General features: G+C 38.9%; 2 protein-coding genes across 2 annotated transcripts; both read right to left on the minus strand.

Annotated features, from left to right (window-relative positions):
* Nucleotides 1–392: 392 nt before the first annotated feature.
* LOC131992024 (uncharacterized) lies at nucleotides 393–11,400 on the minus strand. Its single transcript, XM_059357362.1, has 5 exons — nucleotides 11,271–11,400; nucleotides 8,842–8,954; nucleotides 5,186–5,310; nucleotides 4,392–4,466; nucleotides 393–720 (listed from the first exon to the last, which is right to left on the minus strand). Exons 2-5 carry the CDS (start codon nucleotides 8,948–8,950, stop codon nucleotides 592–594), a joined length of 438 nt encoding a protein of 145 aa, XP_059213345.1. The 5' UTR covers nucleotides 8,951–8,954; nucleotides 11,271–11,400; the 3' UTR covers nucleotides 393–591.
* Nucleotides 11,401–12,241: 841 nt separating this feature from the next.
* Nucleotides 12,242–20,611, minus strand: psmb10 (proteasome 20S subunit beta 10). The gene is made up of 8 exons (XM_059358071.1): nucleotides 20,433–20,611; nucleotides 18,392–18,485; nucleotides 17,635–17,732; nucleotides 16,586–16,726; nucleotides 15,563–15,678; nucleotides 15,319–15,377; nucleotides 13,075–13,226; nucleotides 12,242–12,685 (listed from the first exon to the last, which is right to left on the minus strand). The coding sequence occupies exons 1-8, from the start codon at nucleotides 20,495–20,497 to the stop codon at nucleotides 12,574–12,576; spliced, it is 837 nt and encodes a 278-aa protein (XP_059214054.1). The 5' UTR covers nucleotides 20,498–20,611; the 3' UTR covers nucleotides 12,242–12,573.
* Nucleotides 20,612–22,528: the final 1,917 nt, after the last annotated feature.

Consider the following 22,528-nt stretch of genomic DNA (forward strand, 5'->3'; position numbering starts at 1 on the left):
ATCTTGCCACTGTACCTTACCTACCAACTGATCTTCTTTTTAACTTCTTAAGTGTCCTTGTTTTATTCTGTGCTTTTCTATTGTTGTTTTTATTTATTCTACCTCAGTATTTTATTGTACTTAAATACCGGACTGCTGTGACAACCGAATTTCCCTTCTGGGATGAATAAAGTAATCCATCTAAAATATCCCTCTGAATTGCGAAGAGTTTGATCTTGAGTGTCAGGTTGGCACTCATACTGTTCGTATGAAGTCAGGGTTTCAGGAAGATGTATGAACAAGCCCACCATGAGTGAAAGGTCCATCATCACAGACAGATGTCTGAATTCCAATCTTACATTTCCATAGATAAAATGTGACTGAATGTATGAACCAAAATAATACATCAGGTACCCAATAGAAAAAATCTTGATGTTTATTAACAAAATGTTCACTTGAAATGACAACAATATTTACAAAAAATAAAACAACAGAGGTCAAGCTAACATAGCAGAAGTGAAAGGACCAAGCTGTATATATTACACAGGAGACATGTTAACATGGTAACTTGGAGAGAATGTCAGTGTGCTTGTTGGTCCGATCTCTATTCGTTTACATTTTATCCACCCCGCGGATCCTCCTGGCCAGTTGAATGTCACGGGGGAACAGGGTGACCCGTTTAGCGTGGATAGCACACAGGTTGGCATCTGATAGTAACAGGACCAGAAATGCCTCAGCAGCCTGGAGGACAAGGAGGAAGAAAGCCGTTAATAACAGAAATGAGCTTATTGCTAACTGGCTTGAGCTCTTTTATGAATTATTTGCTGTGTTTAGGGACTTGGTGGTCAGTTTCTACTCTAAAAGAAATCTGAGAATCTGGAAAGTTTCATTTAAGGAACAACACTTTTCCTGACTTTTCCTGTTATATATTATACTATAATTGGAAAGTCAAAGTAATGATGTGCTGTACTAATGTTAGCTCCACAGGTTGTACATCTCCTTCCAGCCTCTCCAGGTAACAAGTAACACTAAAACCGGGGCCCAGACACAGCATTTAATATATATATATATATATATATATATATATATTTAATATATATATTATAAATATGATACCATTGTGTGCCAAGTTTATGTTGCAGAGCCGTTTAGTTGTCATACTCTTGTCAAAATAATATAAGGGATATGATTTTGCAATGAGAAAGAAATTGGTTTTGTCACTTTTTTTGGAGCACAAAGTGTTCAATTTCAAACTCAAACAGAATCTGACCAAGAGTAAATATATCTATCAAATAAACTGTTCAGAATGCATACACATCCATACATCCATTATCCTTAACTGCTTATCCCACCTCAGGGAGCATGAGCCAAGCCCAGCTGACGTTGGGTGAGAGGCTTGGTACACCCTGGACAGGTCTCAGACTATCACAGGGCTCACACAGAGACAGACAACCAGTCACGCTCTCATTCACTCCTACGGACAATTTAGAGCCACCATTTAAACTTAAGCTGTACGTTTGGGAGGAAGCTGGAGGACCTGGAGCTGACACGGGGAGAACATGCAAACTCCACGCAGGAGAACCACAATAACTGGCAATGCTGCTGCTGTGAGGCTACAGTGCTAACCACTACAACACCGATGATTGTTTATCTTGTCTGTTCTTAAAAAAATATTAAGTATATCTGTCCTCTTGACATTAACTGGAAAGCAACATGGCTCCTTCCACATACATTAGATATTTCCAATAAAACAAAAGAAATTCAATATAAACGTATGCATAAAATTTACCCCACTAACAAAGGTCTGTCAAAATCTGTCAATATTGATGTTAATTGTGTATTTTGTAATGCTGAAGTGGAAACAATCAGGCACCTTTTTGTTGAATGTAATTTTCCCAGATTTTTGGAGAAAAACTGTAAAAAGTTTACATCACCTCACATTCCAACCTACAAATTAATTTGAAAGCCATATATATACTTTTATATTATAGCAAAAAAAGATAGGAAATTCAACACTTAATTCATTTGATTATTCTAATGGAGAAATTCCACATACATAGAGCCAAATTTTCCAAAGGTCAACCTTTCTCCTGGTTTTTGAAATTGAATTCAACAACTACCTTGAATGTATCAAAAGAATTGATAATAACTAGAGCCGGGACTTTAACGCGTTAATTAAGATTAATTAATGACACAAAAATTAACATGTGACTTTTATTTCCTGACTGTATTGTTTTCATTTCAATTAATTACACAAAAATGAACACGTTAAATTTACATTTTAATCACACTTATTTTTGCACCGTGGAACGTTTCTCTCTGGATGAGTTTCAGGCGGACCAATTATACTGGAGCACCAACTAGTGTTCATGAGTTCAGACAACAAACCACAGTGAACATGAAAGAAGAAGCTGATGAGAGCGCTTTGGTTGGCCCCGTGTATGATGGGACATTTTGTTACAAAAAAATCAACGGATGGAAGCGTCGATAAGAGCATGGTTGTGTGCAAACTATGCAACAAGGAATTCACATATCACTGCAGCACATCCAGCCTCAAGTATCACCTCAATGCAAAACATATAGCAGCTAGCGGCTAGTGTGGTAGCTAGCGTGGATTGTGTTTTACTTTAAAAAAAACAAAGTATTATAGGTTACAGAAGGTCTACCTATCTGTACTATATTTCTAAATATGCTATTGCTACACTTAATAGCAAAAATTGCACTGGTCTGTTGGACTTGAACAAAAATAAACAATATTTTTGTTGCTTAAGTTTATGTATTCAGTCATTATTCAATGGTATACTAAAAATCCATGTGAAAAAAATTACTTCTCACTGTTCTCAGGTCAAATATTTATATGCGATTAAAGTGCGATTAATTTCGATTAATAAATTACAAAGCCTCTAATTAATTAGAATAATTTTTTTAATCGAGTCCCAGCCCTAGTAATAACAAATGATTACATACTGTTAACATAGTTCAAGAAATATTTGGAGAAATGCAATATGTCATGCCTTTTTCTTCTTCCTTTTTAATTATTTTATTATTCTGTTTAATTTACACCTGTACTGACTCATGCACTTCATTCACTTTGTCTCATATTTATTTATTTTCTTAATTTGGGATGCCAGTCTTTGTTTTGTTCTACCCAAGATAAATGTTCTGACTGGAATTGAAACTTCTCAATAAAGTTTCGAAAGAAAAAAAAAAGAAAAAAAACATCGTAAGTATTTCTTGTTTTAGGGTTGGGTGATGTCTATCATCATCATTAACATGTGACAGATGTCCCACTATATTGGCTGAATGAGCTTTATGGGCTTTTTGCCTGAAGACATTCATGCTGATTATGTAATATTGGCGTCCATTCACATAGCAGTCTAGCTTCACGGAGCTAAGTGGGAGGAGACGGCAGTGGCAGTGCAGCACAGTGCTTATGGGCTGCACATAGCACAGCACAGTATGTATGTGCAGCAGTAGTATCTGTACAGTACAAGAGTGCAGTTTGTTTACTATAAGCAGCTGCAGTTTGTGTCATTGCTTATTGTACACAAACTGCTTGTGTCCAACAGGCAACGGCAGGGGCGAGTGGGTCAATCTCATGAACATGGTACACCTCATAGCAAAAATCCAAGAGCATTGAATACATATTTTCTTTGACCCTTTATAACATATACAATCTAAAGTCACTGTTTAATATGAATTTATAATCTATTTGAAAAATTTTAATGTATTTTCTGACATTTTAAGAGACACTGTGAGCAAAATTCATTACCGTAACTTTAAAAACAATTTTGAAACGTTTTTTTGTTTTGTTTTTTATTTGGCAATTTATATGCTCAAGGGTCGCTTGTATCACAAAATGTATTTTATTAAAATATACACATATTTTTTTTTAACCATTTTTTCTCATCAATTTTTATTCAGATTTTGTTCTTTATACATTGATAAAAACCATTATATTTGAATATATTCTGTTAAATTATACATTTTTAAACAAATGTATATTTATTTTTATAAAGTTTATTAAATATTTATTATATACAAGTGTGGCGAAACCGTGACATTTTTATCTGGAGGCATTACAGTAATGAATTAGTGAATCAAAAATATGTTCAGAAAATATAGATTCTATCGAGAAAATATTATTTTAACACTAAATAATGAATTGTGCCTCATTATGGCTATATTGTTCATTCATATAAAAGTGAAATATATTAATTTTAAAGATAAAGTATGTCCTTATAATCTTCACAGACATAACTTAGACTGGCTTCATGATATCGATATTCAGCCTAAGTATATTGGGATATGACTTTTGGTCTATATCGTCCAGCCCTAGTATCTAACACAGACTTATCTTAAATAAAGAAGAATTACAGCATGTTAGCTTGGTGGTGGAGGCAACAGCTTACCTCCTGCAGGGCAAGAAGACCGTGGACCTGCCATTGAAGAGCTGTACCGGAAAAAGTCTGGCACACCTCACGAACCTGAACCAAGACAACATAACATCACAACCAACATAAGTAACTGCATAAAAAATGCTTACTGAATTCACCTTCTTATACCCAAATTTGAGGTGACTCACTGTAGTCCAGGGCAGGCAACCAAACACCCCAATGGGGATATTTTTTTACTTTGCTCCTATCAAAATGTTGTTGCTACCTTATCCAGGTAGAGAGGCTTGTGTGCCTCTGTGACCCTGAAAACTATACCGGCGGGGGTTATCCCCTGCCAGGCAGTTTTCAAATCAGAGGCCAGTCTAAAAGCAGCATAAGCCGTGTTTCGACTAGGGGGGGAAAGTGGCCACTGGGAAAGTCTCCCCACCCTCTCAAAAGTCCACTCATTCTGCGTGTTTCGACTACACCTCTGGAGGTCAGAGGTGACGTATGGTTTTCGCTGTCGCTAACTGTTCACAACGTCAGCAGCTGAAAGCAGCATGGCTAATTATGCACAGAGTGTCTGGTGCTTGTTGTAAACAAAGCAGCAGCACATACACACTTTACTGCTACAGAGCTAACTGTAGCTAACGGTGGCTCTTCTTAACAAGCTGACTCCTTCTTACTCTTCTTAATGAGCCGCTAACAGACTTGCGCATCGTGGTCGGTGTCCGACTCCAAAGCTACAGGACCAAGACAACTCATTCCACACTAATCACATTCTCTTCATGTGTGCAGAGAAACTGGGCGCAGCTATTATTTTTCCTCACCAAGCGAGCAAAGGGTCCCCTCCTGAGCAAAAGATCTGAGCTCTTCTGGTACTTGCGGATCTCCATTAAGGCCTTGGTCCCTGGTCGAAACCTTCTCTTCTTAGGAGACTTAGGGGGGGTCTTTTCTGGAAAATGAAAAAAATGACTGTTTGAGGTTCCGGTCGGGTGAACGCTGGCACGCTTTGTAATCGCTGCTCACTGATAATCAAAACCAAATAAAACATTGTCTACTCATTATTGGATGTCGTGATTGACCTCTGACTAAAGGATTACTGGTCTGTATGCTGTACCGACATCAGTTTGCTGTTGTCAGTCGCATTTGTGGCTGACTTTTGGACGTATTCTTACCTGGGATCCCTTCCTGGCTCTTATTCCCCTCCTGGGAAACTTTGTGGATTTACCATATAACACGCTGGTTTGCAGTCATCTGGCTCTTCCTGTCCCTCGACAACTTGCAAACAAATGCACTGCTCCAGTATTCTGCTGCTGAACTCCTCAAACATCGCTATCTCATCTCCTCCTCACGACCAGTACCTGGACTCCACATCCCCCCGGACATCGCTTTCCAGCCTCGTCGGAGATACACTCATCGTGGATCTCGTCGTGACTTTCAATACAATGACTCTCACTCCATAAAGACGATCTGGTCCACAACTCGCCGCAGCTACTGTAACACTGCTCGAGATGTCGACCACTCTGTCCTGTCCAGCCTTGCTAGGTCGGCTAACTCCGCGGCTACACAGCACATTTTCTAGTTTCATTCTCCCCTCTGTCCAAGCCATTTCTCAACTTATTCTAAAATCGAAATCCTCCACCTGTCTGCTCGATCCACTTCCCACTACTCTTGTCAGAACTTGCCTTTCTTCCCTTGCTCCCCTCATCACTAACATCATCCATTCCTCACTTACCTCTGGAATTGTCCCCCTCTCACTAAAAACAGCTACTGTCACACCCATTCTGAAAAAACCTGGCCTGGATCCCACAAATTTTTATAATCTGCATCCCATTTCCAATCTACCATTCATCTCAAAAATCCTAAAAAAATCTGTTGCCTCTCAACTACACAACCACCTTATCACCGACAATATCTACGAGCAGTTTCAATCCGGTTTCTGTCCCCTCCACAGCATTCCTCAAAATTACAAATGACCTTCTCATAGCCTCTGATTCTGGTTTACTCTCTATACTTATCCTTCTCGATCTCACAGCCGCTTTTGACACCATCTCACACAACACCCTCCCGGACAGACTTTCATCCATAGGCATTACACACATACCCCTTGCCTGGTTTACTTCTTACCTTTCCTGTCGCACACAATTCATTCAACTAAAATCCCACAAGTCTCACACTTTTCCCGTTTCTGCCGGTGTGCCCCAGGGCTCTGTCCTGGGGCCCCTCCTCTTCATTATCTACTTACTCCCTCTCAGTCAGATCTTCCGCAAACACAACATACATTTCCACTGCTACACAGATGACACCCAGCTCTACCTCTCTACCAAACCCTCCTCATCACTTCCACCTACTGTCTGCAAGGGGGGGGCACTGATCAGCAATCAATCAATCAATCAATCAAAGGGTCTCAGGTAGGAGATATGGACGATAAGAGTCGGATTGTTGAAGTGGCATACAACAGCATACAATCATTTATGACATAACACATTCTTTCTATAAGGATAGATGGTCAGATCAACAGATCTTCCACGTCGGAGAAGCAAAGTAAGCTGTTTGTTGTTGTTGTTTACCTTATACACAGTTTATCATGGGATCTCGCGGTGTCCCGTACGTTCAGGATTATCGCGTGTTCTCGTTATCTCGCGTGTATACGGCTGGCTCGCTACGCTGACGTTCCGCGCCCGGTGGGAACTGGCGCCGGGCAGAGGACGGAGCAAACCCGCGGCGGAGCCGTTCCGCGCCCGGTGGAAATCCCCAGTAAGGTTGACGTGTGGGAGAGCGCACGCACGGACCGTATAGCCGTGTTTCGACTACCACCGGGAAAGTCTCAGGCCACACCCTCTCAAATGTCCGGTCACTCTGCGTGTCTCCACAACAAGTTAGCCCTCAGAGCGATTTAGAGACTCTGGAGGTGACGTATGGTTTTCGCCGTCGCGTACTGTGCACAGCAAATGATCATAAGCAGCATGGCTAATTATTATGCACAGTGTCTCCGTTGATCATAAACATAGTGATCGTGAATTAACGGTACGCGCTAACTGCGCACAGAGTGTCCGGTGCTTCTTGTAAACAAACAGATCGCTAAGCGAACACCTCCTGCAGCAGCAGCACATACACACTGTACTGCTACAGAGCTCACTGACGCTAACAGCGGCTCTTCTTAACGAGCCGGCCTCCGGCTCGTTTGCCGACGAGCCAGAGTCGCTGGATTTGTCTCCAGTCACTTTCTTGAGAAACAATAATGACTTGGGTCTAAAGCACGCTCGCCGATGAGCTGCCTTCTTCTTTTCCGGCAGGCTATACGCTATCCGCCGTAATGCTGCCCTCCCCGGTCATATCCAGATCTAACTAACCAAGGGTTTTTGGTCTTTTTTTTTTAATTTTATTTTTTTTAAACATGATTAAAAAAAAAGAAAAGAAAAAAACACACAAAAAAAAACCCGAGCCGGATTTCCGGCACCGTGGCGGAGGTCTTCAAGCCCTGCATCCTCGTCCATAGGCTCGTGACCTCCCGGATTGATTATTGCAACTCCCTGCTCTTTGGTGTCCCCAACAAGTCCCTCCAGAACTCTGCCGCACGCATCATAACCCGGACTCCCACCGTTCACCACATCACCCCCATCCTCCAAGAACTCCACTGGCTTCCAATTAAACACCGGATCAACTTCAAAATACTCAGCACTTTCAAAGCGCTTCACAACCTGGCTCCACTGTACATATCGGACCTCCTCCACCCTCCAGCTCTCAGCCCCTCCTGCCCGCCTTGTCACCATGGGCAGTAGAGCCTTCAGGCGCTCTGCTCCGCGGCTCTGGAACACTCTCGCTCCTGACCTCCGCATCCTTGACTCATTGCCACTTTTCAAATCCAGACTCAAAACTCATCTGTTCAGACAAGCATATGCCACCTAGTCACTCAATCACCATCCCAATACTGCTCAATGTTTTATTTTGTTGCCACTGTTTTTAAATTGTTTTATTTTTGTTGTACAGTGACCTTGGGTGTTTTGAAAGGCGCTTATAAATAAAATGGATTATTATTTTTATAGTGTAGGGCTGCAACTAACGATTACTTTCATTATCGATTAGTCTGTCGATTATTTCAACGATTAATTGATTAGTTGTTTGGTCAATAAAATGTTGAAAAATATATCAGTGTTTCCCAAACCACAAGATGACGTCCTCAAATCTCTTGTTTTGTCCCCAAACCAAAGAGATATTCAGTTTATTGTCATAAAGGAACAAAGAAACCAGAATTATTCACATTGAAGAAGCTCAAATCAGAGAATTTGGACTTATTGTCTGTAAAAAACTTCTCAAACCAATTATTCGATTATCAAAATAGTTGATGATTAATTTAATAATCGATTATTGTTCGATTAATCAAATAACTGTTGCAGCTCTAGTATAGTGCAATGACAGGAATATACCAGTAACTGATTTGTGTGAGTGGAACATAATCATTATGTTCTTCAATCACTCTTACTTGGCTGAGATTTGGAACCAGAGGGCCCTGGAGACGGCTGTGGGGGACGACGTTTGGGGGTTGTGCCCTTCCTGCGAAGGGCAGAGGAATCATGGGTCCGACGTGGCATTTTTCTGTAGAATAAGATAACAACAGCTTGCAAAAATACTAATGCAATGGCATAAAGGGATATATAAATAATTAGCCTAGCTAAAACACTTGAATGGTCCACAGAAAAACATGGTGCAGGAGGCAGAACAAAAGCTGCATCAGATTTGAGGTAGCTAGCATCATGATAAGATAATTATGCCTCATAATGGTAGTTAAAGCTTATTTAGCATCTAACTTATCAGCCAACTATCTACTGTATGAACACATTTTCATGTACTTTTTGAAAGTTTAACATTAATACCAAACATCAAATATATTTAAGCCATAACATCATCAAAACTTCACTTTATGTAGTCCACGAGCTCAAATGTGTGGCTTCAATAGTCTTGACTAGTCAGAAACCTGTGGGTGACGTCACGGAGACTACGACCTTTATTTCTCCAGTCTATACTGCCCTACAAAGTCTAACTGCAGTAACTATGCAAAAGGTAAAACTAAGAAAAACTGCTTTAAAGTTTTTTTTAAACGTTTTTTTAACTGGCCAGCCAAATGGGTTATAGGTAGGTCAGTGATATAACACTTATTTCTACATGTATTGATTATTCATTTGACCTTTGACCCCAAAAATGTAGTTACTGTGGTAAGAACAATTACTGCTTTGTTTTGAGTTGGATTTTGTGGTTTTTATATCATTATTTATCTGAAATAAAACAAGATTGAAATCTAAAACTTTGACATCAAGGAGTTCATTTTTAGTTATAACTCAATTTCGACCAAAAATGTAGTTACTGCAGTTAGACTTTGTAGGGCAGTATAGTCTATGGATCTTTGGGTGGGCGTGGCTTCTGTAGCCCTGTAGTAAACACTATGCTTTGTAGAGGTGATTGAGAATAGCTTAGAGATATTCAAGTGTACTTGCATAGAACCTGGTTGTTTTAGTGAAAAAAAAATACTAAAAAACATTAACATGTTAAGGGCCAACCTTCCGCCAGGGTTTATTCCTCTTTATTCCCATAAATTCCAAAAGTTCAGAACTTTGAAAATTCCCGGAATTTCGACACCCTAGTTAGACAAAGCACAAACTTGTCATACTATACTTCCCTGCAAAGCCTAACTGCAGTAAATACAATTTTGGTCGAAATTTAGTTATAACTAAAAATGAACTCCTTGATGTCTGTTTTATCTTGTGACAAAGATTTAGATTTCAATTTTGCTTTATTTCAGAGAAATAATGATATAAAAATTGCAGTAACAACAAAATCCAACTGAAAACCAAAGCAGACCACAGTAATTGCATTTACCACTGTCTGATTTGGATATATACACATATATTAGAATTTAAATATAAAACCACAGCCTGTAGCCTTGTATATAAGTTTCTTTGATAGGGAAAATATTATCTAGATAGTGATTAAGTAAAAAAGTAAAATATGATTACATTAGGATGAAAATATAACATTTCTTTATAATATTGAGTCTAAAATACACAAATACTTGAATAGAGTTGTTTAACACTTAAATACACTTATAAGAAAATCTATTTGAAAATGTTTATTCACTGGAAACAAAATATAAAAGCTGAAAGAAGACGACAACATTGTAGTTAATCCACTCTGTTTTGCATTACTATTAGAACCTTTTACAGCAAAACCATTACAGCACAGTAACTACGTTTTTGCGGTGAAAGGTCAAATAATATCAATATATAATATAATAATATAATATAATAATAAAATCATAATGATTTTTGAGCATAAAATTTACATGTAGAAATAAGTGTCATATCACTTACCTACCTATAACTAAGTTGTTTAAAATAAACTTTGAAGCAGTATACCTTTTGCGTAGTTACTGTAGTTAAACTTCGTAGGGCAGTATAGAAGATGAAACGACCCTGTCCAAGGATTTGAGTGTTTTCACTCTAAAACAGATGGCATTCTCTGGATATAGGCCGTTACAAAAACTGCAGTTGACATCAATGTCCTTTTAAACCTCAGCAGCACAGTTTTTACAGGGGAAATCTGTCTGACTTTGTTAAGCAACGTTAGTACCTGTTAGGCTATGTTTTGTACCAAACCAAGCATATCTAACGTTAGCATTATTCCAAAACACAACTGCATGGGAGGACGAAACAATAATGTGCACGTAAAACAGTTTCCCTATGTGTGTCAGCTTAAATCACATATGTTTAATTGTCCCACGTGGATTCCGTTTGATTTAAAATGGACATTATCGACACTTTTACGTCTTGTTCGAAGTAAGTCAGTTCCCTGAGACTCTATGACTCCCCATGTCTATTCATACAGGTCTGTTAATATGATAAAATAGTTGTAACTTACCTGTGGTGGTGAACAGTATGTGCGGACTTAACGCTTTTATAAAGATCAAAACTTAAAACCAACAACCTACTTGGTGAATTGTAACGGGCATTTAACGCTCCAACGTCTGACCGAAGTTTAAACAACACAACAAACATCACAGCCAATCAGCGCCTTCCCCTTCTTCTTCTTCTGTTATTTGGCGGTTGCACAACAGCTTTTACTTGCATCAGCGCCACCTTTTGAAAAGGAGTGTGGATAGTTTTGGACCAAGATATAGTTTTCATTAGTTTTAGTTTAAATTTCGTTGTGATTTTTTGTTTTCAAATTCAGTTAGTTTTGATTCGTTTTTAGAGTGAGTTTGCAAGTTTTAGTTAAGTTTTTATTTTTTTGCAAAATGCTTAGTTTTAGTTTAGTTTGTATTCGTTTTAGTGTCTTGGTATACTGATGTAATATTCTGTAGGGTGTTTTGACCATTTGTATCCATTTCTCTATATGAATAAAATTGCATAATTGAGCACAACATGTGTGTAACAAATGGCATCAACCCAAAAAGTGCTGCAATAACTTCTGGGACATAGTTGGACATGGAAATGGACTTCAAAGGGGCACATATCAATGTTACGAACCCCTTATACACCTTAATAGATTTATTTAATTAATTAAGACATTTTTATTAGATTTTTTCGACCAGAACAACTTGAGACACAGTGCTGAGCTTAAATTAATCTTCTTCAATGTCACCTTCCACAGCTTTCAGATGATGTCCACCACTTCTATGTGGCATTTATTATTTAAAAAATAACAGGATCTCGAATGGTTAGTGGTTACTGACCCAATGTGTGCTGTTTTCAAGAACCAATGGGGATTCGATTGGGCTACAATACAAATTAAAAATCATAATTATGATTAAAATGTATAAGCTTAAGTTTTTTTCAAACAGTTTTTTCAGTAGTGTAGTTTATTTGACATTCTTTGTGGATTTATGGTTTTATTTATGGCTTATAGGTTTTAGTAAAAACTCTTAAGAACAATCCAGTTAGTCTTCCAACTCTTCAAGTGTGGTCACCAAATAACTTGCAGTTATTGATTTTTAACAGGTATTGATAAACCCGAGTGCAGATAGGCAGTTAAGGATAATGAATGAATGAATGATATTTAACAAGCAAAAGCTTTGGTTAAAAAACTATTTCCTTTATAGGCAATGATGCTTTAGAGGCACCAAGAAACTGATACAGTTGACCACAGCCTTTTTTTTATTGAGCAGCCAACACATACTACATTTTGGACAGATTTAATTCCACCAGGAGCTTTCTATCGTTCTTCATTCAGTGTCCATGATCTGAACCGATACGTCGACCACATCCAGAGATAGCGGGGTCACAGTTTTGGTGAGGACGGCCGTGGTGCCGGGCTTGTACCTGTACTGTCCCTCCCTGAGAAAAAAAGACAGACAAGGAAGAAAAAAAGGTGTAATTCTTGCTGTATTGTATGTACTGTAAGGTTTTTTTCTGTACACAAGATGCAAATTGTAATGCAAATCTGATACATTAAATAAAAAATGTTTTTAAAAAAAATAAAAAATTGTTTCATTACTGCCAATAAAATTATAACTTTTTTCAATGGCAAAACAACTTCTTCCAATATGAGTGTTTTCTTTTTTTAGGTTCAGGCTATGTTTTCAACTCCACATTTTATTTTCAGTGCCAAAATTTTACAGACCAGGCTCCATAGATTATATAAGAAGATTAATATGTTCATATATTCAAGGAAAAAGGACACGACTGGCTGTCCTCTGAAAAAAGGTACAAATATGATGCCTGACCTTTTTCCCTTTGTGGTGGGTTTGTCGTAGCCTCGGAGATACTCCACTCCAGCCTCAGTGATCACACACAAGTCAATGTTGCTTCCTGAACCCAGGTCACAGAATATCCCTGCAGCAATGGCGTCTCGTACAAGCTGCTTTGCCTCTTCCAGCTGAAAGAGAAAGAAAGAGGAAGAGGAGAAAAACAGGAGGAAATGAGTGGTTGCTAGGCAGATTATTAGAAGACACAGCTAAATTGAGAATAGGACAGGATTGTCTAGGTACTGAACACTCAATATCAGCTCACTTGGAGTCTACAACCACACCCAACAAAGGACTGCTGGACTCCACTAAGAACCAACTATTCAGCCTTTTCCTGCGCTATTGTTCACAATTCTTCCTAGTTATGGACTGGTAATGTACTGGGCGTAGATTAAGATAGCAACAAGAAAAGACTTAACACAATATTTTAACCTGTAATCAATGACTTGGTTTAATGTGTGTTAAGTATTATTGTTGTGATATCTGTGTAGCTCTACTAATGCTTTCTAACTTGGCACATAGAACACACACAAATACTTAACTACATAACTTAACTTATTACTAAAAAATGGCTTCTTACACAGCCATGCAATTCTGAAGAGGAACTCAAAGACCAACCCCTCTCCCTCTCTTTGTCTGAAGCCATGTGGCATTCCCTCCACCTGTTCCCACTTCCCCATTAGTTCTGCAGTATATATACCGGCCAATTTCATCGTCATTCTTTGCCAGATCATTGGGCCTGGCGGTGGCTCAGTTGGTAGAGTGGTCACACATTGACTGGATTGTTGGTGGTTCAATCCCTGACCATGGCAGCCTACATGTCAAAGTATCCTTGAGCAAGATACTGAACCCCAAATGGCTCCCGATGCTGCGTTCAACAGTGTGTGAATGAATTCCCAATGGTGGCAGGTGGCACTGTTTAGGGTAACCTCTGCCACCAGTATGAATAGCCGTGTTTCCACTAGCGGGGGAAAAGTGGCTACCGGGAAAGTCTCAGGCCACACCCTCTCAAAAGTCCGCTCACTCTTCGTGTCTCCATTACAAGTTAGCCCCCAGAGGGATTTAGAGACTCTGGAGGTGACGTATGGTTTTCACCGTCGCTAACTGTGCACAACGTCAGCAGCTGAAAGCAGCATGGCTAATTATGAGTCTCTGCTGATCATAAACATAGTGATTGTGAATTAACAACATCACTAACTGTGCACAGATTGTCTGGTGCTTGTTGTAAACAAACAGAGATCACTAAGTGAACACCTCCTGCAGCAGCAGCACATACACACTGTACTGCTACAGAGCTAACTGTAGCTAACTGCTGCTAACAGCGGCTCTTCTTAACAAGCCGACTCTTTCTTACTCTTCTTAACGAGCCGCTAACGAGCCAGAGGCTGGATTTGTCTAAAGTCACTTTCTTGAAAAGTCGCTAAATTTAGCAACAAAGTCTCTAAGTTGGGAACACTGCTTAGCCAGCTTTTACAAATGGCGTGTGTTGTTGTCGTGTAGAGTACTACGTCACATCCTGCTTAGTGATCTATCCAATCAGTATCCAGGCTGTTTTCAGGGGAGAAAAAAGACCCTGCTCTTCTACAGCCAGCTCCGGACTGCTCGTATTCAAATTAGGGGGCGTTTCGGCGAGTGAGACCCGCCTCATTCCAGGTATTGTCAGGCTATTACCCGGTAGTGGAAACAGCCCTAATGTGTGTGTGAATGGGTGAATGAACACAGTCTGTAGTGTAAAGCTCTTTGAGTGGTCGCAAAGCGACTAGAAAAGCGATATATGCAGGTCCATCCATTTACCGTTGTACTTGCACTAATTATAGAGTTGCAGCCATCCCCTCTACCCTTCCGACCTTCCTTACCTGTCTGGAATTGACTTTGCCCTTTTCTGAGTCATGCTTTTAAAGTGCAGTTACAAAAACCTAGACTATCGCCAGTGATAACAGAAGCAGACACTATAGATCTAAATTGAAGGCATCTCAGTCATGTATTATAAACCACCTTTGATGATTCTACTTTATTCTACCAGGTCATTCACCATTTTTGTTTTGTGTTTCTGGTGTCTTGTCTTGTTTTCGTGTCCTTGTTTGTACATTTGTACACAACAGACATTTTCCCAAAGATCATAAGTATGATGTCATTTGCATTCCTTAGGTATAAACCCTATTCTTTATTATAAGAGACATCACATTTGATTGCCAATAAAGTAAAGCAGACAGTCAGCCTCACCTCCATGTTTGGTTTGAATCTATCCTCAAACACAGAGACAGCAGCTGCAGCTCCAGAGCCTGAAACCACAACCAAACATTAATAAGATGAAATCATTCATTGATTTTTCAGGTTTTTATGTTTTGTCTGATATTTGGTCTTGTTTAGGTACATGGTGAAAATCTATTCACTCAGGTGTATTTGTATGGGTAAAAAACAAAAACCCCCTGCACAGATACAAGTATACAGTATATGAAACACACACCCATGGTGAGGAAAGGCAGTTTGTCGTAGGAGCCATGTGGGTAAACACTGTACAGGTGAGCTCCGGTCACATCCACCCCTCCAATGATCAGAGATGAACCCATGTGACCCTGGTACCTGAAAAACCAAACAGACATCACTGCAACATGCTGATTTCTCTCTTTCAATGTGAGAAATAAGAAACAAGTCTACCTGGATGTGTGTGGATGTTAAAGCTTGCGTAGGTTTTTGTTTAGAAAATCTTAAAAATCTAGCCTGAGGCAGGATACTTTGACAAATCACAGGTCATTTCAGAGAGAGAACAATGTTATGTAACAATGTCCTGTTAGCTGCTCTACAAATGCATCTCGTTAGTGGAAGCACTGAGCATAAGTAAGGCAGTATAAGAGCGTCTACCAGTCAAAGGCAAAAAAGTCTTACAAAAATTAGAGTTGTTCCGATTCCGATACCAGTATCAGAAATTGCTCCGATACTGCCGAAAATGCTGCATCGGTATCAGCGAGTACTGGAGTCCAGGCACCTATCCGATACCACGTAATTTATTAAATTAGTAATCTATTTACTGGTTCGCTCCATTAAGCTCTGGCACAGCTCTACTTCGCCGCTCTTAAAACAGTGGCGCTGTGCTGCAACCTGCAGCTGCTGTTTTAGAGGGACGAGGAGGAATTGATTACGTAATGCTGACACAACAGACACACACGTGTGTCAGAGCAGGTTGACGCAAGGCTTGGAGCTAAGCTAAGTAGCGCTATCATATCGGCTGTGTGGCAATATTTCACACTGGAATCTCCCACCAGTAAGACTGTGCAAAGATAAAATCTCAAGGGGTGGCACGAGTGTTGCTAATTTTAACAAAAGCAGTTTAATTAAACACCTGAAGACCCTAAAGAGCACAACAAATTTTCTTGTTATTACTATTACTAGTACTTGTTATCGGCCAATACCCACAGCACAAGTACCAGAATTGGTATCGGGAGGGAAAAAATGGTATCGGAACATCTCTACCAAACTCTGTAATCCTCACCTGAACAGCATCTGTTTCAGCTGTCGGGTTACCATGGCGACGAGTGGGGGTCGCCCAGTGTTGAGCATGTGCAGTTCCACGTTGGACGACATTATTTGTGTGGTGACCTCTGCGTCTGCAGCCACGCCAGCCCCACAGCAGCTACAGGACATAGATCAACAAGTCAATAAGTGGACAGTTTCATACACATGACTGAAGTAAAACATTTTTTTACATGTTTGTACTGCTACATTAAGAGGCCAACTCTACACGGAAAAAAAGGTGTGTCTCAAAACAAGATAAAAACATTCAATCTGAGGAAAATGATCTTGCTGCATGGACAGATAATTTCACTTGACAAGATTTCTTGAATTAAGATTATTAAATCTAGAAATAAGCATGTTGAACACTTGAAATAAGAAATTAACTCTTAAAACAAGATAAATTAAAGCTGCAAGCAGCGATGAACTGGCCCGAGCAGAGGGCACTGACAATTATTTGTTTTTTACCAAAATAAAAAAAACCCTTAGATTTAGAAGCGTTAGATAATTGATCTTGTTTTAAGAAACTGACAAATCAGCAGATCGAGAGGAGGCGACTTCTGGAGTGTTCTACCTACATTCTTATTAAACCTCTGTTAGGATATAAAAAAGGGTTCAGGATGGAAAGTAGACTTAGTTCAGCCTCATAAACTGACCAGCCTCTGTGTTTTCAGGGACGTGTAGATTGAACCCAGAGACTCTGTAACTGCACATTTCTTGACATATTGTAATAAAATGAAGTTAAACAGAGAACTGGGACGTCTCCTGCTCATCATTCTCCATTAAACGATCGGCGCAGAGAAATAGGTGAGGATTTTATGTTGGAGTCAGATAAATTAATCTTAAAGGTTTCCTCAATGCATTTCTCAACAACTCACACAATGAAAACAATACAGTCAGGAAATAAAAGTCATACTAATAACTAATACTTAGATAGATATAAATAAACAGTTCCACTGGGCATATGAGTGAGGCCACAGCCAGCACTCTCCTGCTGTGGAAATAAACAGCAAACTTGGGATTTCTCACTAGATCTTTGGAGCGATGTAGTGAATCTTCATGCAGTTCTTGTCAGCCACCACCATGTCGTCTGTAGCCCTGGTGTCTGCTCCCAGGATGACTCCACCCTGGTAGACATGGACAGGAAACACTGAGTCTACTTCCTAAACACTAAAACAAATGTATAAAAGACACATGTAGCAAACAGGAATTTAGAGTAGCTATGTTGTTGTGTGCAGATATTTAATTTAATGCTGATTTTAAAAATAATATTGGTCCTTTAAGTGCCAGGTTTGGGTTACGGTAGTGGGGCTATTAGCCGCTAGTGGCTAATAGCGCCGCTAGCGGCTAATAGCCCCGCTATTGTAACGCCGTTGATCAGCGCCGCTAGCGGCTAATAGCCCCGCTACCGTAACGCCGGTGATCTCGCTACGAGCCGGGGGACAGCGGAGCCGGCGAGAGACCTTTCGCCTTTCAACTTTCGCTCTAAACTATTTAAAACACCATCTACAGCTAAAGAGAGTTTCGCGTCTGCTGCAGCCATGTTGGATCCGTAGGAAAACTACAAAACTACAAGCTTCCAAGTGCCGAGTAGTAGTACGCGTCATCGTCTTGCCGTCCCTCCCCGCTCTGTGATTGGATCCCTAAAACAGGGCTAAGAAACCTCTCTGGTTGCCAGACTGCCTGGAGGTTCGAAATGAAATTCAAGCGCGCAAGGCAGTCTGGGTATACCCAGGCTAGGGTTTGGGTCAGTATTGATGTGAAAACATTGAAGCTAGATCCTCACTTTGTAAACAATCCCAGCAATGGTGGTCCCTGTCTTCCTGGCACTGGGAGCTTTGTAGCCAAACTCAGACAAAGTGGACTCCAACGCTGCATTCCTTGAAATGATCAATGAGCATGAGACAGAGGGACAACAGGACAGAGACATTCATATGAGTGGCTTTCAGATATTTTTGTCACATTGCTTGTATTGTTCTAGTGCTTTTATTTTGTTTCCCTGTGTTCAGTTTCAGTATTTCTTCTGTGAGTTTTCCTGTGTGTTCTTGGCCTGTTTTTGGATTTTTGTTTTTTAAGACTCTGCACTCTGCAAAAACCAACTGACAAAAAAATAAGAAATAAATAACTAGAATTAAGCAAATAAACGCTTCAAACAAGTAAAATTATCTGCTAGTGCATTAAGTACATTTTTCTTTAAATAAGTAAAAATATCTAGAAACTGGAAAAAACCAATGATAGCTTTAAATAAATCCAAATATACTTATTTTGAACAATTGTGCTTGAAAAGCCCAACTGTAGTAACATTAAAATAAGCCAGCAATACTTGAAACAAGTACATTTTGGTGGTAAAAATTCTTTTCAAATATTATTCAACCTACATGCAACTAAAACTCTCAATTGAAACCAATATTTTAGGTAAAAACTCGCCATATTCAACAGTTGAATAGATTGAAAAGCATGAAAAAGCTCACAATGTCAATCCTAAAAACAATAAGATAATTAAATAAGCACATAATAATAATACAAACAATTCAATAAGCACATGAAGCTATGGTCAGTAGATAAATTATACTCAAACCAATATAATTCAGATACTATTGCTAGATATAAGAAGAAAATACTTGGTAAGCGTCATGTTTTTTGCAGTGTACCTACTGATTTGGATACATTATCCTGATTTATTGCCCACACATGTCCTGAACTCTATTTTCAGGGGTTTCATTTTCATTGCCTATCGTGAACTGTGTGTCTAAGTTTGCTTTGGAGTCCTCAGCCCAGTGGTCCAGCATAACAATTTTAGTGTGTGGTGTTATTAATCTGCATCTAAGTTATTTCTGCAATCCACCAGCAACATGTGTAGAGGGACCCATATTAGTGTTGATTCACTCCAACCCTCCCATCTCCTATTACACTGACATAACATCATATTCATCATCTATACACAGCTCAGTAACAGAAGACATGTTACAGGTATATCTCAGTGACAGTACAACAAACACAAGGCAGCCTAGTGAGGGCTATGCTATGTGACCAGAAAAAAGATACTAGATTTGAGTGATTTCAAATTTAGCCACTAATGCAGGGGTCAGCAACCTGAGGCTCCGGAGCCACATGAGGCTCTTTAGGCCATCTGCAGTGGCTCCCTGTGTCTGGGACAAAAAAATCATATGACATGAACAGTTATTTCTGTTTTCCCTATAAACTGTATTTATATGTCTACAGCCTTTCACCTTAACATCTACATTTTGCCAACTTTAAGTCTCTAGTTTTGAGTTTCTCTAGATAGACAAGCTTTCGATTCCAAATCTCCTGAGATATTTTTGGTGTCCAGCCTCTCATTTGCACTTGGCTCCTCGCTGCATTCTGACCAAATCATATTAATAAATGCTCATTATTGGCTAATTAATGGACTTAGTAGGCTGTTACATCCTCCTTGTGAGGCTCACAATAAGGTTTGCAGCTCCATTCCTAAATTATTTCTCTTTTTTGTCCAACAATGGCTCTTTTGTTAGTAAAAGTTGCCGATCCCTGCACTAATGCAACATAATAAAATATGATATATCTTTAAAAACAGCAGACCTACATTTCATTTTCAAATGTAATGTGTAAAACATATGTTGTTTGAATAGGACAAATATATTCCCCTGAAGTCAAAAGTAGGAAAAGAAAAAGTTGCACAAAAGTGAAACACTCCAGTATTAAATGATTTTCAACAGAATATAGCCTACCATTTTAGTTTGTCTTACTACTTACTACGAGTACGATTAATGACGGTTTAATTCCGTCGCCATTTTAGTATGGACAGTCATAGTAAGGTGTTAGTTTACCTGCGGCTGTTCTCAAAGCAGAAGCCTCCAGCCTGGCCCTCACAGGGCTTCATACTATGGAGCATCTTCAGCGACAACACAAGAGGTGGAGAAGAACTTTAGGGCTGGTTCTGAATTTAAGATAAAGATCTTTAACAAAAGCTCTGTAAGACGGAGCTGTTCAGGCTTTTACTTTTACTTTCGTTTGTGAATGTAAGCCAAGCCTCCCACTGTAGGAGGCGTGCTTTGGCGGAATTGCTTAAACCTTTTTTTTTTTTTTTTTTTTTTTTTTTAATTTTATTGACAAAGAATCATGTACAAAATGTCATGGCATATTAACAACAAGTAACACCTCTCAGAAGGGCACATAATACATAATAATATATAAAATAATACAGAGAATAGAAAAAAATACGAAAGCTTAAATAAAAGAGATTAAAAAATAATAATAATAATAATAATAAAGAAATAAAAAAAGGTCAATACGTCGTACGCCCCGCATACCAATTAGGGGTCTATGAATATTTTAAGATCATCATACGCTGCAAGGAGAGACAGTGCATGATTGTGTGTCATTAGTTTCAAAGCACTGAGGTGATCGTCCACTAACGTCTTTTTAAAAACATAAAAAAGTGGTTTTGTTTTCTCCATTTGGATGTGTAGATGAAGAATTTTGTAAGAATTATCAGGTTGAAGTGCCTTAAACCTGCATTCTTTCTAATGGCCAGCAGGGGCAACAACGCCGCTAGCAAAAATAAGTCTATTTATATGTAAGGTAGTAATACTATTGGAGGAATGTTGGCTCTTTTTAGTGATCCGGATCATTTAGCTCAGCTCACCAAAAAGAGACCAAATGGCTCTTCATTTTTACCACTTATACCTTTTATAATTCAGACAAATTTAGCGCTGTTTTGACTTGTGATTTGTATCTGAACCAAGGTTATAATAGTTTTGGATTTTTCATTAGTTTTAGTTTTCGTTGTGAATTTTTGTTTTCAAATGCAGTTATATTAGCCTAACCTTCTTCTCACTTGATGTATTCCCTCAGTAAACATTCATATAATGCCTGATTGTCTCAATCATTAGTTTTAAGTCTTCTTCAATACAAATGAGGGTACCATTTAGAGTAAGATAGATAGATAGATAGATAGATAGATAGATAGATAGATGGATGGATGGATGGATGGATGGATAGATAGATAAATATATATATAGATAGATAGATAGATAGATAGATAGATAGATAGATAGATAGATAGATAGATAGATAGACAGATAGATAGATAGATAGATAGATAAACCAAAGCACATTCCTATCAACTGTATATAATAACAATAATAAACTTGAACTTGAACTATGTGACCAATGTTTGATTGACAGGTCATTACCACAGTGCAGTCGTGTTTACGATTTTGAACTTTGACCCCCTTTCAGTGTGATCACTTCAATTATTCAATGTTCAGTTGGACTAAAGACACCATAAGGAGTCGGTTGTTGATTTGGAAGAATGACTGTCCCTTACTACCCAAAGTAGATAGTTAGTGTTAGCGTTAGCTGATGACATAGTATCATTCAGGCCCCTGATTGGTTCTGTTAATTTTAACCTAGTTTGACTCAGTCACGGCCCACAAATTCCATCAAAATAGGTTGGGGAAAAAGAACCACAAGGACTTTGGGAGTTTGGGTCTGTCTTTTTTAGTCTTTGAGTTTTGTTTTTCTAACTGAAGTCAAGAAATAGCTTGTTGATTTCATTAGCTGTGGGACCCTTCACACAAAAGAGAAAAAAGAAGGACAAATAAAGGAAGGAAAGCCCTCTACCTTAGATTAAAGAACCCTGCTATACAATATTAGGTCTCGCTATAGATATAGTTATAGACTTAATTAGTACAAATGTAAAACATGTCTCATTTTGACTTTCATTATAATGTATATTTTTTTGACCAGAAGCTCTGTGAGACAAATTTTTATGCAGGAAACATGTAAAAGTGAGTTAATTTGAAGAACAACATTGATTTCTTTGGTTTCCTTTACTAGTTTCTCACTGAACTGAACTGAACTTTGACACTTTCATAATAACATGTATAATTTCTGATCAGAACTCAACAACAACCTCGAC

This window comes from Centropristis striata, chromosome 19 (genome assembly GCF_030273125.1).
Source record: "Centropristis striata isolate RG_2023a ecotype Rhode Island chromosome 19, C.striata_1.0, whole genome shotgun sequence".
NCBI lineage: Eukaryota > Metazoa > Chordata > Actinopteri > Perciformes > Serranidae > Centropristis > Centropristis striata.